Source organism: Pholcus phalangioides, unplaced genomic scaffold (assembly GCF_987345545.1).
Source record: "Pholcus phalangioides strain wild (caught in Gottingen) unplaced genomic scaffold, Ppha-v1.0 ptg000001l_1, whole genome shotgun sequence".
NCBI lineage: Eukaryota > Metazoa > Arthropoda > Arachnida > Araneae > Pholcidae > Pholcus > Pholcus phalangioides.
In genome coordinates, this window is record NW_028301594.1 from 16,274,506 (window position 1) to 16,286,704 (window position 12,199).

General features: G+C 35.5%; 1 protein-coding gene across 2 annotated transcripts in view; it reads right to left on the reverse strand.

The window, feature by feature from the left end:
- Nucleotides 1-1,164: 1,164 nt before the first annotated feature.
- Nucleotides 1,165-12,199, reverse strand: part of LOC149089960 (unconventional myosin-XVIIIa-like) — a 105,159-nt gene continuing 94,124 nt past the window's right edge. The window contains exons 34-36 of one of the 2 annotated variants that reach the window (XM_089231455.1): nucleotides 7,216-7,352; nucleotides 6,725-6,883; nucleotides 1,165-1,931 (exon numbers count right to left, since the gene is read on the reverse strand). In XM_089231455.1, the coding sequence (XP_089087581.1) occupies nucleotides 1,844-1,931; nucleotides 6,725-6,883; nucleotides 7,216-7,352 (384 nt within the window). In that variant the 3' untranslated portion in view covers nucleotides 1,165-1,843. The remainder of the gene's footprint in view (nucleotides 1,932-6,724; nucleotides 6,884-7,215; nucleotides 7,353-12,199) is intronic. The other variant, XM_089231463.1, reaches the window with a different exon arrangement.

Below are 12,199 nucleotides of genomic sequence, written 5' to 3' on the forward strand. Positions count from 1 at the left end.
TAGACACTGAAATAGAAGATAAAAATGTTCTTCTAAAGCTACACATACTTGTAAATATATTACTTATATAGAATAATAAGGAAAAAATCTTCCAGAATTTAATTTATAACATAAAAGAAATAAGTAATTTCTGCATTGAAATAATAATAAAAATCATACAGCACTTTCTCATAGCCCTCTCCTGGACGTTTCAAGCAATATATGGAGTAATATTGCCAAACTTGTCTAAAATGAATAATTTTTCAATGTGAAAAAGAAATACTTCAAACCAACATAATATTTTACAAATCATCAGCCATGTCAAGGTGTTTCTTAAACCAATACAAAAAACTTCAAGTGGTGATAGAACACAATGAAACAAATACTTTTCATCCAAGAAAGTATAGTTGCATGTGTAGCAGTTGGCAGATAGGGGGCACTTTCAATTTTGACACAGACTCCAACGCAAGTTGGAAAAGAGGAGGAGGCACAAAATAATAAAAGATTTGCATTATCCTCCATCCACTCCACTCTGATGCAGAAACTAGCATATGAATTCAATATGAACAGGATAATCTGTAAGTAGAGTAGCTATCCCGATAAAGGATGTAAAGAATACATGCCTGCCATCAACATTTTGATCAGACTACATATAAAATACATATAAAGTATGAAAGACTCAATACCAAGTGGGGATGAAGATAAAGTTCGGAAAGAAAGTACACATGCCTTTGCAATTTTTTTTTCTCATGTGAATTTTCTTCCAGAACTTTATCTTCATCTCAGATTGGTATCCAGTCTTTCATGCTTTGTATGAACAGCAGAGAGTGATATAATTTCTCTCAATAAAATACCTATCTGCTTTCTACTTATTTGAATATCCATCCATTCTCAGTCACGATTGACATAGGGTAGATAAGCCTCCACTCTTATATGAGTAACTGACTTCACCCTCTACTAGCCAACCGTTTCACAGGAAACCATGCTTTCTAGGTTGAAGAGTGTTTGTTTTGTTGTGTTCTTCAAACCTTTTGTTTAGAAACACCCTGTATATATCAAAGATAAAATATATATAAATAAAGTACTTCATTGTTTAAATTCCACCAGTTCTGTACAAATGAAAAATCGGAATTTCACATTTTTTTAAAGTAAATTGTATATATTTTTTTCTTTTTTCATTTCTTTGGCTCAAACCTATCACATTATTGTGTATCATGGTGTTAAATTAAAAATAAAGTTATCCACTTCAAAACAATTCAATCTTTGCATGATGGTACAACACACATTACATGTTATACATGCAAATACCACACTCAAAACTTCTATGGGGGAAAGAACCATATATATATATGTATGTATGTATAAACGCATCTTAAATATATTGATTCCTCGAACACATTTTTTTTTCACACATAAAAAATTGTACAAAAAAGAACAAGACATGTAAAAACTTATATGTATACAGATATATAAATATATATAAAGCAGCAGAAATGGGACATACAAGAAAACAAATATTGACCGGGATTGCAATGTCTTGAATACTATCTCAAGTGTATAAGAACTTGCAATCTTTACTTTTCAACATGCCATTCTAATTTCTTTTGTAAAGAATGGGAGGAGGAAAAATAACATACGTTTGCTTCCAAAACAGCAAATATAAAATGCACACAATGAGGCTTTTGTGAAATGTGAATACAAAATGCATTCTAAAGAAGAAGCACTACACATTAAGTATTCTGAAAGAGTCATCCAAGGAAATACATTCACTCTTCACAACAAGAGGTTTCCCGATTTTTTTTAAACCTTAAGCTGTGGCCAGCCACGCACATTGAATAACAGCACAAGATGTCAGAAACTGCTGTTACACGTCCAGCTGCTCTTGGCTCTGTGGTGAGTCACAAGACCTGTTCAACTGAGAAAATCCATTGACCTCCGATTCAGCATCGCCCCTAAAAAATATAGTGATTTTACATAGGGGCCAGGAAAGAAGAAAAACAAGCAAAAAAATTTAATAAGAGTGGTCTAGTACCAAAGCTAAATTACTTTTCCCCCCTTAATAAATCCTTGGGTTACACAGCTTTAAGAGTTAATTTTTAGCTCTTGCTGCTAATCCAAAACTCTGATCTATTCAATAATTTTCTTCCCCACAAATTCTGACAAAGGATTCTAATTCATTTTTATAAAGATTTTTCTTATGCATTTCTGTTCAATAGATACAAATTACAGTTTTAACTTCAGTATAATCTCATATGTTTAATCTGTTATATTAAAATTCTCAGAGAATGAAAATATTGAAAACTAAACTTCAACTTTAACAATTTATTAAACTTTCTAATCTGTGAATATATTCACATCAAGGAAACTGTTCTAGTAACAAACTTATGTATTTACTGGAAAATTCCAAAATCATATTTTGAAGATATAAATTATGTTCATGTCCCTTAATTATGTTTCCTTCATTTCTTTTTCTTGTGCATTAATTTAAAATGAAAATTAAAATGAAAAACACTTCATTTAAAAATTATTCAGTACGTGAACAAAACTGAATATATATATATATATATTCATATATAAATGGGGATAAGTTAGTAAAAATATTGGGAGCATAGGATTTCATTTTTATATCAATTGCAACATGCAAAAAAAAAAAATCAGCATGATCTATATTAGACAACCTGACTATTATAGGTTAAGTACTAATGACTGGCAATGCTTGGATGGTAGTTGCCTGATTTGTGAAGATGTTACAATGCTCCCATTGGATTAATTCAAGATTCTCTTGGATCCTCCTGGATTGAACTTCAAACATCCCTTTATATTTCATAACCACACGCCAGCGATGGGCAAATCTCCAAAAGCTTACATGCTTAACTTAAAATAGTACAAGCCCAAATCAATATTTTGTATGCTAACATCAGACATGTGGTGGAAAAAATATACATGCCAGGTATGTTAGGTAATAGACTTGTACAATAGGGTGGAACGAAAAAGGGTGTTTTTTTGGAAATTGATGTTGCCTTAGTATCCAAAAGATGCCTTTCAAAGTTTTAAGAAGTTATACCAAAATCTAGGAAAATATTTTAATATCTTGAGGTTCCTCACAGACCCTAAAGGTCGAGCAAAAAGACTTTTCTAAGTACACATTATAAAAACCTTTTTAAACATAAATGAAGTTGATGATTTTTAAAAAGCATTCTCTAAAAAAGAAAAATACTTCATTTAAAAGTTATTCAGTACGTGAACAAAACTGAATAACAAAACTGAATATATATATATATATAAACCCAGAGAAAAATAGTTCCATATATAAGTTATAACTGACAAGCATATTTGAAAGGAGAATTTTTCAAGTACTTCGAATATAGTGATTGATAGAGGGAGATGAAAATAAACCCTTTGGGCGGGGGGGGGGGGGACAAAACTATAACCATGTTCCAAATTAAAAAAAACAAACATAGTTTAATGATATAGCGTCAGGAGAATGCTTCTATTGTGCCTCTCTGTTATCACACTTCACTTTTTTGCAAAATAGTCCGCTTTTTTTCAAATGATGGAAAAGTACTCCTTGATTTTATTCTGGCTTGAATGAAGCCTTCACGACTCTCGGTTGTTGATACAGCAAGAGATGTTTCTGTTACGAGCCGTACACACTGTTCAGCTGTTTGTGTGTGACGGAAAATTCGGTATAGATGGAAAAACAGGTTCAGATAATTTTTGTTGGTCCAGTTCCTGATTTTTATAATAGGTGGTTCAGTCACTCGCACTTGATCACATGCAATTAGTTTCGAATAGTGCTTAGCAGAAAAGTTTATTTTCGGAACATGGAATGTACGGATTTCTGCTTCTGATAATCCTTCATTTCTAATTTTTAGAATTCTCTTGATTCCCAGTTTTTTGTAAATGAGATTCTCATCTGAGAATAATGAGAACAATGAATTCTCTCTGTGTGTGTGTGGGCATAGAAGTTTTTTCTCCCATCGCCCCCATTACAATCTAACCCATAGGATCCCATGCTATACCCGTAGCTTCTACTGCCGCCCCCCCAGGGGGCGTTAATGCCCACGTTGGGAATCACTGATCTAGATGCTTCACAAGATGCCTTAGAGGTAATTCATTAAAGTGAAAAAGACAAATAAGACATTGCAAGGGATCGCCTATTTCTTTCTCTATTAATTTGATATCACTGTTTTTATAACCAGTATTGGTAACAGTCCCGTCGCATACGATCGTCATCAATTCCTTTGTATCAAAATCTTGTTTCAAAAAGTCTAGGATTGATGACTTTATATCCCTTGCTCTACTACTTTCTTGGAGTTATGTGAACGAGATAAATTGACTCGGGTTCCTGCAATATAGTTGCATGTTCTTCAAATATGGTTCTTCTATGGAAAGAATCACCTTCTTTGACATTAGCGAAGGTTTTGTCTTTTCTACCATCAAAATATATTCCTCGCACATTTTGTTCTAGAAATTTTATCTTGCAAAAGAACTCTCTGTGATGCTCTTTCACGCCTTATTTTCACCCGGTCTATTGTCATATTTGGCGTCTCTTTCGTCAATAACCCAACATCTTCCAGCACAGCACTCGCAATAATTGCAGCTGATCAATCAGACACAGCAGTTCTACCATAAGCAAGAGGAACATTTGGTAATTTAGTTCACATCTGAGAGGATGATTGTAGAACTTCAAAAGCAAATGAAGTACTTGCTTCGGCACCGATTGATGGACCAGCTTCAGGTACTGGTAGATGGAAATGCTAACTTCAACGGTAAACTGTGTTTTGGCTCATATACATAGATCACTTTCCTCAGAATCATTGGATATAGATGAGTTTTCAGTGGTTGATGAACTAGTTTCCGCCGTTTCTTCTTAAGATGACTTCAAATGGGATACCATTTTCATTTTCCTTTGTTCATTGTTTTTAAATATCTTCGTTGTTAGGACATCTACTTGACTAATGGCCATCTTGCGTGTACTTCTTTGATCTTGCAAGAAATCTCGCTCTAAATTTGGGACCTTTCTCAACTTGTTCACTTAAAGTCTTCAAAATCACATTTGCATGCTGCAATGTTGAACAATTTCCATGCTTCGCACTGAAAAGATTTCAAGATTTCAAGTTCAACTTGAAAGTTTCAGAATCTTTCCTTGCTTTCATATTTTTCTGAAGATTCTTGTATTTACAGTAAAAGTCTTTTAAATTTTTGCATATCCATTGGTGAGAAACCATAGGAATTGAAGCAGTTTTTCAAATATTTTCTATCTTTGGCACGATAATTTCAAGAATGTCTGCAATAGCTGGATCTTTTCTTGATTGTTGTGCCTTCATATTGCGTTGAGTCAGCAAATAAATAAGCTTAACATCACCATAGGTGGGCGAGAACCAAGAATCCCACTCTTTAGGGGATTTCCTAAAATGTCACAACAATAAAAGCTTCTGGTCATCATTTTGACTGCTATACACCCTCTCAGTTAAGGGGTAAGATTGCAAATGAATACTGAAAACAAGGGAAAAACATCGAGGTCACTGAATGAATCACATATTCAGGGAAATAGGAAAGCCTCCTCTGCGGTATCATGTTACAGAATTCCACACATGCGTAAAACTTCAGGGGCGATGAGGAACCTCAAGAAGTTTGAATTTTAGGGAAAAAAATTAGGAATGGCATTCCTTTACATAAAGGCATATTTTAAATTCTATTGGCAATTTCGAAAAAAAAAAAATTTCGTTCCACCCTATTGTACAACCCTGTTACAAGCACTGCTGCTAGTTTTTCAAGTACGTGTGAATTATATACATGTTAAATCTGTAACATTTTTTACTTTGCTTAAAATGATAAAACTATGAAGTTGTTCCACGTAATTGCAAGATATAATTTAACCCTATAATTGGCTCTTGGCTTTCAATCAATTCCATTTATTGCACGATAAATTATGGAATTTATTAGTACAATTTATATGCAAAAAATTGCATTTTATATAATGCAGACATGACTTACAACAAAGATGTGCCATTCTGTTATGATTGATAGAAAATGTGCTATAATTTAAATTACTTTATTACTTTAAATACAGCTATGCTCGTTATAATGACCCCTATTGTTCTGTCAAAAACAAACATAATATTAAAAGGAAAACATGTAAGATAGTAATTATATGAAAGAATTTGGGCCTTATCCTACTGGTCCTTATAATGGAGAATGGTTATAATTCATTATAACGAGTGTCGACTGTGTAAACCAACTTATCAATTTACATAAGCTTCACATCCCCAAAAATATTGTAAACATTTTTTGTGTCCTATTTAGTCTCAAGAATTTAAAGTTGGTTACCTCACTTAAATCTCCTTCATTTTGGTGCAAATGTTGGTCACCCTACCTCAAACCAAATGACTATCGACCTTCTTACATCAAATAGAAAACTAACATCCAACTAATGAAGGCTGCAAACAAAAGCTTGCAACTGATTATATATTAGCACCTACTCTAAAACTACAATAAAACTATGGTTGTCCATCCATAGAAACTAATTTCAGTCTGTGTTGCATCAAGTGAACACATGCAAAAGCAAACTACAGAAGGCAGGATTAAAAGGAATTATGCAAAATTCATAGATTAAAAACATTGCTATTAGAAACAAGTATGAATTAGCATTTACAAATGGAATGGTTATGAAATATTTAGTAAGGAAATCAGAAGCAGCACTTCAAGATGCAGGTCCTCACATGCCTACACCAACCATTACCTACTGCATAATGCTGAGAATTCAGGGCCCATAGAAGGGGTCAGTGAACGTCGCCCACTAAGGCTGAGGTCACTGGAAGCACTATCACAACGCTGGATTGTACTGAGACTGTGCCGCAATATGGATGACATATCTAGGCTGCTATCACTATCAGAACCACTGAAAGATAAAAGTTTATGTTACCTATTTGTCAGGATAAGCAGATACACCACAAAGAGAAAACAACTTAAAAAAATATTTGTGATTAGAGTATACACTACAACTTAACAGGATATTTTTAACATTTATTAAATAACTTAGTTTTATGTAACGTTTTGCACACAAAATGTATGTTTTCATTTATTTCCACATACAAGTATTTATTAGGGAATATTTTCTAAACGAACACTATCAATTCTTAATACTCAAATTCCAATTCAATTAATGTACTGTTTTCTTCTGAACAAACTTTCACAATTTAAAAACACCTACTAAAATATTAACTCTCTCACCTGTCATCAGGGACATCTGTGCCTGAATCTAAGTCATCCTCCAAAGCATTTTTGAGCTCATCAATCCTCTGGCACGCTAAGCGCAAATCATTCTTTGTCACTTTTAAGTCGCCTTCAGCATTTTCCAAAGCAGCTTCCTGTAAGTGATACATATTTATAAACAGACACAAATGCGTATACATAGCTATGAGAGAGAAAAACAGAGCAAAAAAAATTTCCTTGAAAAGGTACTGGGTGGTTATAAATAAACTGATACTATATTCAGATGTATGTAGCGTCCATTCTGATGGTGGCATTTTGATCAAACTTGGTATACAAGATATATGGACCGGGGGGGGGGGGGGGGGGGGAGAAAGATTCAATAAAAAATAGTTCAATTTTTGGCCACCAGGTGAAAAGTGAAGTTTTTTTTATTGCTGTTATCTTTTCCCATGGTACAAATAATGTACAGGGTGATTATAAAAAAACTATCCCGACATATAGGCCCCTAACTATCATACCATTCACAGAAACTGAATGAAATTTTGGCATATGGTATATTTTGATGTATGCACTCAAGAATGATATGGAAAACAACAGTGTCACTCTAACAGTTACGGTTACAGTGAGAAAATTTCGAAAATATCAAATGGCAACACCAAGTTTTTCGTATTGGAATGTGATCTCCATTGTGAAAAACCCTAAATAGCGTTCGAACGGCAACTGTAGCATGAAAATCACCGGCGGTAGATGGGCTAAAAGTGAGGACAACCAATAAGGACAGAGAAGCAGCATAAAATAAAGCATTTTATTGTGTTTCACAAATTTTACACATGACCTTGTGGAGGACTAATCAGGCTGGGATCTCAGCCGAAGAAACGGTGTGACGAATGAAACAAACATTAATGCTCTGGTGCACGGCAAAGTCCTTTTCACTTTTTCCTTGCCTAGCTCCGGGGATTTTCGTGCTACAGGTGCCATTCCAACGCTATTTAGTGTTTTTCAGTATCGAGATCGCATTCCAATACAAAAAACTTATATTATGTCTATGGTGTTGCCATCTGATATTTTCGAAATTTTCTCACCGTAACGGTAACTGTTAGAGTGACACTGTTGTTTTCCATATCATTCTTGAGTGCATACCTCAAAATACCTTATGCCAAAATTTCATTCAGTTTCTGTGAATGGTATGATAGTTAGGGGCCCATATGTCGGGATAGTTTTTTTATAATCACCCCGTATATTACCAAGTTTCAATGAAATGAGTCCACCACAATGGTCCCTACATAGTTCAGAGTAGTGACAGTGGAATTATATAGTAGGATCTAGATTAACCGAGTTTCATTTTATTCGAGGTACTTTCATAAATTCATTCTAACCTTGCATTGTGACAAATGGGTTCACAGAATGCTGCAGCATGTAACGAGAGAGCCCTAAGGTCATGGAGGTATAGATTTAGACGAGTGTTTCCCAAAATGAGAGATCACCCCTTGGATGGAGACGGTGGGACAAATCAGAAGTCACTGATACAACATGAATTGGCTTAACCAAGGAGCAATAGGATTTTTTTAAGGAGAGGGTCCATAGATGAGGAAAAAATAATTTTTTAAGACTTAGCAAGACAAACATCTTAAATCTGTTGCTCGCAAACACCATGGATGCTCCCTGAAGTATATTAAAGTGCTCTATGACAGAAGACATTGAAAGACCGATTTTCAAAGAAAACCGTAGGTAATCTTTGAAATATTATACACTGTCAGTATTATCCGGGGTCTTGGACAGTGCAACGTGTTGGGAGGGGCAATTAATTATGTAGATTCATTAAATCATCATGTATTTTACACAGGACACACCAATTTTTTCCTATAATATTTGGCTCTTGAGAGGGGCGATCATCGCCTCAGGATCTATGCCTGGGTCTTGGTTATCTGAAGTAGGACTGGTTCATCTTAGCTTGGGTAGTCTGGGCCATAACGTATTTCCTGTACATGAAGCAACCATATTTGAAAAATCAGTTCTGGGGACTTTAAAATATTTAATCCCTACATGTACAGGATTTAACAACAAATTTGGATGACGTGCAGTTGATCATTGATCATTTTTGTCGCACCACGATCATTTTCTGAACACAAGGTCTAATTAGACTGGGACCTACAATTTATTGCTGATTCCGAACGGCAGGCTTGTTTTTTATACTCATCGACAGGTTGGTGCGCTAACTTCTTGATGGCGGACTATCTGCGGTAGCAATTTTTTGCTGCGGTCAAGTTACCGGTTTTTGTTGTACCCCTGTGTCAGGAAAGTTTTCTGCCAAGGACGAACCAGGTATCGAACTCGCGACACCTCTAAACATCCTTTGGTACTTTAAGTGAGCATCTTATCGACCGGGCTACCGCACCCTGAAGTGCAGTGTTGGATTGTTTTTTTTTTCTCTCCATGCATGTGCGGGAACTGGTTGTTCCGACGCTGTATGCAAATCGGCAGCGGCGTACGCCCTCACGGGAGCATGTATATATAGACTGGTTTTTTCCCGCGTGTATGTATGTATGTCGGGATTCGATTATATCTCTCTTTTGATTGTCTGCCGTATTTTTGATGAAAGTAAATGATCTTGTTTTTTTGCAACTTTTATGGAATAAAAGTTAGAGTTCAAAATGAACTTCCGATCGTTGGTTTTCTTTCTTCAGTTCAATCAGCAAGCTCTGCCCCCAACATGCAGTTTGACTAGCAGAGATAAACATCAAAAACTGGTATCATTATTTACACATGGGAAATGTGGGGGGAAAGATGAGAAGAGAGCAAGTTTCCATTCTTTCTCCCTCTCCCAACAATCTTTTTCCCTATATGTTACACTATGTTACACTATTTTTTTTTTATTTTTTAATAGTCAAACTGCAGTGAGGGAGAAAAGGAAAAAAATTGGGTTAGGCTGTGACATAGACACAGTCGCAAGTTTTGACATGAATACATTCTTTGGGCCTAATTTTGCATGGTTAGGTACCAACATAATGAAATTAGTATAATTGGATTTCTCCTTGGAATATGTAACAGTCGATACCAATGTCGTCTATTTGAGGTGCAAACTTTTCGAGATATAGCGTAAAATAATTTTGTTAGGAATGCGAGTCACATGTTTGATGTCCAGACCAGAACTTAAAATCTGTAAGGTATCATCAGATTCATCTTTGGAATATGTCACAGCTGATACCATTGTCTTTCATTTGCATTGAAACTTCCTGAGAAAGAGTATAAAAAAAATTTGTTACGAATATGGGCCGCAAATCTGCTGCCAAGATCACTTCCTCCTAACCAGATTATGGCACGCCACTCTGTCTCAATAAAAAGACTTTAACAGGTGGTCGAAGAAGACCTGAGCCATTCTAGAAGCTGTGCATGTATGTGTTGTGAACCAAACATATAACAGTAACCTTATTGTTTCTGTATAATACTTTGTTGCCAAATAGTGTTGCCATCTGCTGTAAATTTTGCTAATTATGAATGAAGTGTAATGAATAAATAGTTGTATCATTGTAAGCCTGTTGCTCTCTGTGACAAAACTTTTTAACGGGAGATTGGCTTGCATTCACGCCTCAAAGTTGAGAACCACAGAAAACCAACTTCAGCTGACCACCACTGTGACAATGGTAGGGTTCGAACCCGGGTCCTCGCATGCAAATTTGTCACTACAACCATTTGACCACCACAGTTCCTCGGTGCCAAGACAGGAAGAGGTATTAAAGCCAGAGTGATGTCATTGGATTTGTCTTCAGAATATATATCAGAAGACACCATTTTCTTATATTTTCATTGTGAACCTTTCAAGATAGTGTAAAATAATTTCATTACAAAAGCGGGCCGCAAGCCTTGTGGCCAGACCAAAAGAGGCATCACATTAGATTTGTCTCAAATATGCTCATGATGAAACTATTGGCCTCTATTTACATTGTGAACCTCTTGAGGTATAGTGTAAAACAATTCTGATATGAAAGTGGGCCAAGAGTCTGATGCCCAGACCAGAAGAGGTATTAAAACCATAGAGACATCATTAGATTTGTCTCAAAAATGCCCATGTTGGAACCATTGGCTCCTACAGTAGAGCACCGATTATCCAAAACAATTGGAGACTGGGGGTGTTTGGATAACTTATTTTTTGGATAATTGATCATTTATGGAAAAAAAATTGTACCAGTTATACCAAACAACTATAAACTGGGCTTAAACAACCAGAATTAATTTTAGCCATTGTTTAGATGACCATGCAACCCTTATTTTCCGGGAAATTAATGTATTTTCACATAATTAGAAGCAATATGAAACAAAGAAACACTGATATTAAACACAAAACTGTATATTTTGTATCAAATCCTTAGAAATAACAGAGAACTGACTAGCCTAGTTTGAGAAGTTCAAAATGGCCATTAAAGTAGGCCTACAGTTTAGAAAAAGAAGTCTGCTTCAGAGCAAAGAAGTCTGCTGGTTTGCTTCAGAGTTGAGACACGTTTTTTGCCATTAAATCTCGCAAACATTTCAAAAACAGCAATTGGACAGCATCACATTCTTCTTGTTGTTCTAACCACTTCATAGCCATCTCAAGGCAGTGAAAAGCTTCCTCACTGGATAGTCCTTTTCCAGCATGGTCATCATCGCTAGGCTCTTCCTCGTCATCTGCAAGGGTCTTGGACATTGGCAATGATTTCATCGTCCATCAATATTTGATAGCCAGGGTTATCGACATCACATTTGAGCCAGTCTTGAATGTTTCCTAGGTTGCATTCTTTAAATCCTGGAGATTCTTTCATCATCCCAGTCAGTTCTGATGCAAATTGGCTGTTTGGTGGCTCTTCAGGTGGTTTAGTTGCATTGCAAATGGCACTACTACAGCCCAATCTGTCACAAGCAAAGGCTCACATGCTACTGATGACCAGTGTTGCCAGCAGACAAAAAATTTTCCAACTAGATTCTTCATCAAAAACAACCAGAAACTGGACTTAAAAAACCAGAATTT